General features: G+C 45.9%; 1 protein-coding gene across 3 annotated transcripts; it reads right to left on the bottom strand.

The window, feature by feature from the left end:
- Positions 1 to 408: 408 nt before the first annotated feature.
- On the bottom strand, positions 409 to 3,710 carry LOC115661906 (uncharacterized). Of its 3 annotated transcripts, none has more exons than XM_056312642.1 (3): positions 3,230 to 3,710; positions 1,360 to 2,038; positions 409 to 1,157 (listed from the first exon to the last, which is right to left on the bottom strand). In XM_056312642.1, the coding sequence occupies exons 1-3, from the start codon at positions 3,693 to 3,695 to the stop codon at positions 629 to 631; spliced, it is 1,674 nt and encodes a 557-aa protein (XP_056168617.1). In that variant the 5' UTR covers positions 3,696 to 3,710; the 3' UTR covers positions 409 to 628. The 3 variants fall into 3 exon arrangements, with proteins under 3 accessions (XP_056168617.1, XP_056168615.1, XP_056168616.1); XM_056312640.1 differs by having other exon boundaries at positions 1,360 to 2,111; positions 3,230 to 3,643; XM_056312641.1 differs by having other exon boundaries at positions 969 to 1,164; positions 1,360 to 2,111; positions 3,230 to 3,644.
- Between the last annotated feature and the right edge of the window lie 712 nt (positions 3,711 to 4,422).

Raw genomic sequence — 4,422 nt, 5'->3', positions numbered from 1 at the left:
CTTGGTTACGGTAGACCTTGATCGAGGTCATCCGCGGTCACGAAGAGGCCGTGACCTTGTTCTAAGGTCGTGGGCTACCCATGGCCTGGAGGGAGTTGGCAGCCTTGTCTTAAAGGTGGGGAGACCGCGATGATGCTAGAGATGGGGTGGGGTGGAGGATGGCTGTAGCATTGAAGAACACCGCCGCTTTCTAGGTGGACAGGGTCAGTTGCCGGTTCCACAGATTGGGAACCGACCCTATCTGATCCGGTTCCCAATTTCAAGATGGGAACCGATCACCCATAGAGCAGATACAGAGCAATGCTATTCAATTGCAACAACATTGACAGAACAAACCGAAACTCCATACACGAAGATCCAAAATAAACCGGTCTCGCTGTTCAAGTCAATTTGTGCACTCAATATCTGTAGGATAAACAGCCTGAAATCCATTGACTTGGAGATGACACAATAATGAAGTGGAAAAGAATAGTTATCATAGTAGTCACGTACATTAATCGTCTCTTGAAGAAGTGTCAAGATCACATCCCGGAAATGCCTACCATATGAAAAGCTTTTTACAGAGACGAGTGCTCTAAAGTTGGTTGATTTGATGATTCCTAGAAGAGCCAGGAATTGCTGGTTTTCATTATTCTTCGACGTCCGCAAAGGTTAGCTGCCTCGAAAGCAAGGATTTTTCGTCATTATCATCCAAGTCGATACTTTCCTCCATTCCGTCATCGATGTCGATCACGCTCCTATCCTTCTCATAACCACTGTTCGACTTTGCCATATCAAGGTTGTCCAGATTTTCTTCTGAGTGAGGGCTATTGACCTCCATCTGCTGCATTTCTGATTCAATCAGCACAGTCATTCTTGCACGGTCTCTATCTCTCGGATACGTGCAGTAGAGGAAAGAGTAAATAAAGCAACAGATTGTCATTGGGATTCCGATGGCTGTGTAAAGGGCTTTTGCAAGAGATGCAGCGTTTTCCCTATCTGTTTCTATCTCTACAGAGCCGGATGATCCCTTGGGAAGTTGCTTATACCCATATACATGCCGAGCCATAATCCCAACCAATGGGGTAGCGAATGATGCTATGACGGACTCGAAAGAGCGATCCAGTGCATAGATGCTTGTTCTGGATTTCTCAGGGACTATCTCTGCAAATATCGGACTGTGCGCTGCGTTTATATTTGCAAGAAATCAACTGGAGAAGAATTTTAGAATCTAAAGCTGCTAATTTGGCACACAGAATTGCAGAAGCACAGCACTACAAGGGGAAGCACCATTGAAAACATAGTCTATATGGACAAGCAATGTATAGAAAAAGCAAGTTCCTGCAAGAAGAGGTAATAGAATCTACTTGCTACACTTACTTGTTCGTAGCCGGGGCATTCCAGGATATGATCAGACCCATGATAAACAGAACCAGACCGTGCATGAACGCTGTGGAAGGGTCATCAGGCAATGCTAGGAGCAAAACCGCAGCTAAAGGAATCGCTGAACCAGAACTTATCTGCGACAAGATTATTCTGCCTGAGTTGGGCAAGCGTTTGGCGAGAATATCCCCCATATATCCTCCAAAAAGACCACCAAGAGAACCAGCGATAATGAAGATTGTCACGAGGAATGCTGTTGTCTTGTGAGTGAAGCCAATGAGTTCCAACCACATTGCAGTAAATGAAAGAGCTGACCACGGGAATGACCCGGACACGCCCTGAGCCACTATTATCTGAAAAGATGGGATCCTCATCACCAATTTCGCTTCTTTAACCAGGTCTTTAAGTTCTGACCAGAAGGACGTAAGTGAATTCCGATCTTTAGCTAGATTTTTGTCATCAGAATTTCGAGGATCGTTAGCAAAAAGCCGCACCAAAATACCGACGACGACGCTTATTATGGCAACCAGGTGAAAAGCAATTCTCCAACCGGGGATTCCCAGGAAGGATGTTGAGGCAATTAAAACAGAACACAGCGACCCAATTATGGAGCCAATGTTGCCTGTTAGCTGCAGCCATCCAAACGCCATCCCACGGCTACTATCATTTGTAGAGTCTGCAACAAGAGACTGAACCGCAGGTATTACTATCGCAAGTCCGATCCCATTCAAGCCTCTTGAAATCGCTACCTGGAAAACGAAAGGGAAACAATACTGAAAAGGGAAAAGATACATTGTGATTGCGTACACAAATTCTTAGACAAAAGGACTTCTTTCAGATAGCTGACATTTTTAACACAGAAAGCGAAGATTTGGCAGCAGTTGAGAACTACAGTCATTTCTTTATTTACTTCACATTTGATAACCACTTGATTTTGTGCGTTTGAGTCGCCACCATTTCCTCGTGAGTATATCAATATCGTTGACACAATAGGCCTATGCCAACTCATTTAAATTTTTGTCAAAGAGTTTCCTTCAGATGAACTTCTTGTGTATAGTCGCAGTTTCATAAAACACGCTTCTAGTAACTTAATGATATCCAACTAATGCTGGAAGCTCTTCCATCTCCTCTTCCTTCCTGATTCTTTTTGGAGCTCGTTACATGTAAACTCTGCTCAAGCCCCAAACTTTACATGAATACGCATAGGGGGGGAGTGGGAGTAAATTTAGCAAGTTCAAAGCAAATGGTAAATTCGGAATTCCTTTAAGGATCACAAAGTCTCATTCAATAACAGATAGTATAAAGCACTGCCACATTAACTCGAGATTGCTAATGACAGATGGTCAAGAATCCTGGCTTGAGCAGCAGCATTACTCCACACGCTGCCCAGATCGGTTCGGTTCCATCGTGCCGATAAATTTCAAAGGAAAAAAAAAGGGTATCGCAAGCTGAGTAATTACATCATCCGAGCAGAGTGCCAAAGTGGGGCATTACAGTACCCACCGCTCAATGCGACGACCTATTCAAACTATCCGACTTTCGAGCCAAGCAAGCTCGTAACCACCGGGTCTCTTGAACACCGAACAAGAAGTAACATGCTTCCATTGCTCAACCATTATACTATGCTAAAAATTCAAATATCAGTACCCTTTTACTAGATCTCCAGAAAAAACCTCGATAACCTAAAGGAGCTAGACCAAATCCACATCTCTTCCCAATTGCCATTCAAGAACAAGCAACTGAAGTACAAAACGATCAAAACGGAAGACAACCCAACCACTCACCCATCAAAGCAAACCCAACCCAATCACTCCCGCACCAAACTAGATCCCACCCACAAAGATGGAGATACAGAGAGAGAGGTGACCTGCAGGAAAGTGGAGGAGACAGCGACGAGGAAGGTGGCGGCGGCCCAGAGGAAGGCGCCGAGGGCGATGACGTGGGCGCGGTTGTGGCGGGTCGCAAGGTACGCGGCGAGCGGGTAGCAAGCGGACTGGACGATGGCTCGGTACATCGTCAGCGACCCCAGGCCCGTCGGATCGATGTGGAGGGCGGCACCCACCTCCTTGTACACGCCCGGGAGCAGGGACTCGTCCGCCCTCTCCATTATGGACGCCAGATTCACCAGCACCAGCGTCAGCGTCAGCGTCTCCGGCTTCATCGTGTTCCTGTTCTAGCGCCGCTCCAAGAACGGCGGGGACCGGAAACTTCTCTCCTTCTCTCTCTGCGCCTTCCAGGGAAGAAGGAAGTTCTCTTTGGAGGCACGCGAGCGAGGGGAGGTGACGACTTGGTTTGACGTTGACCGCGGTGTCGGTGGGGGACTGCGAAGGCATCTGATTGGCTGAGGGGACGTAGTGTGGGGCCTCCCGGCTGAGGGTAATGGGGCCCAAGACAGTAGGATCTGGAGGCGGCGTTCCACGTGTACGGATGAGATGTCGTGGGGACGGGTCGAAGGAGATGTCTGTTGGGGCAATTTTTGCCTTTCAATGCGAGGAAGGAAATTGAGGAAGGACGACTGCTTAACCATTTTCTTTCTACGATGCCCACACCCAATCAAAATGCAGTTGCTTCTTTTTTAGGTTCTGTCTTAAGAATGTAGGGATTCTAGAAAGCGGATTTTCGATGAGCGATCGAGATTTGTTCTTTCGAGATCCGATAGTCACCAGATCCTCGAGAATCTGATTCTCTAGGATTTGTATAAGTGTGCATGTGCATCTACTCTATAAAAAAGGTGAAAGACTGATGTGAATTGTACAATCCGACGGATCTCACGGGGTGTACAAATCAACTTTCGATTCAAGAAAGATCATAAATGAAGACCATTGATATCGAACTAGAAGATTCGCAAGGATTGGCTTCGTAATAATCTTAGAGTGCGTTTGGTCGTTTGGATTCTAATTAAGATAAGACAGGATAAGATACGATATAAAATCTTAGGATTTTACTATATCGTATTCACTGTTTGGTGGATCGTGGTATAAAACTAGAGTTTTTCATATCCTATCAAATTTATTGTTTGGTATGAACGGTATATCGATGTAAATGAATCTGAAAATACGC

Source organism: Syzygium oleosum, unplaced genomic scaffold (assembly GCF_021117445.2).
Source record: "Syzygium oleosum isolate NSW1041296 unplaced genomic scaffold, Sole_v2.1 Sole_v2.06, whole genome shotgun sequence".
NCBI classification, from domain to species: Eukaryota; Viridiplantae; Streptophyta; class Magnoliopsida; order Myrtales; family Myrtaceae; genus Syzygium; species Syzygium oleosum.
Note: the sequence above shows the minus strand (reverse complement) of the source record. Positions and strands in the feature narration are given on the sequence as shown.

What these genes read in the sequence shown, in the direction of transcription:
- LOC115661906 (XM_056312642.1), bottom strand. Translation starts at nt 3,695, where the DNA reads ATGCCTTCGCAGTCCCCCACCGACACCGCGGTCAACGTCAAACCAAGT. An exon ending in TCTCCTCCACTTTCCTGCAG is followed by an intron (nt 2,039 to 3,229) that starts GTCACCTCTCTC and finishes CTCTTGTTGCAG; the next exon opens with ACTCTACAAATGATAGTAGC. An exon ending in AATGCCCCGGCTACGAACAA is followed by an intron (nt 1,158 to 1,359) that starts GTAAGTGTAGCA and finishes CGCAGCGCACAG; the next exon opens with TCCGATATTTGCAGAGATAG.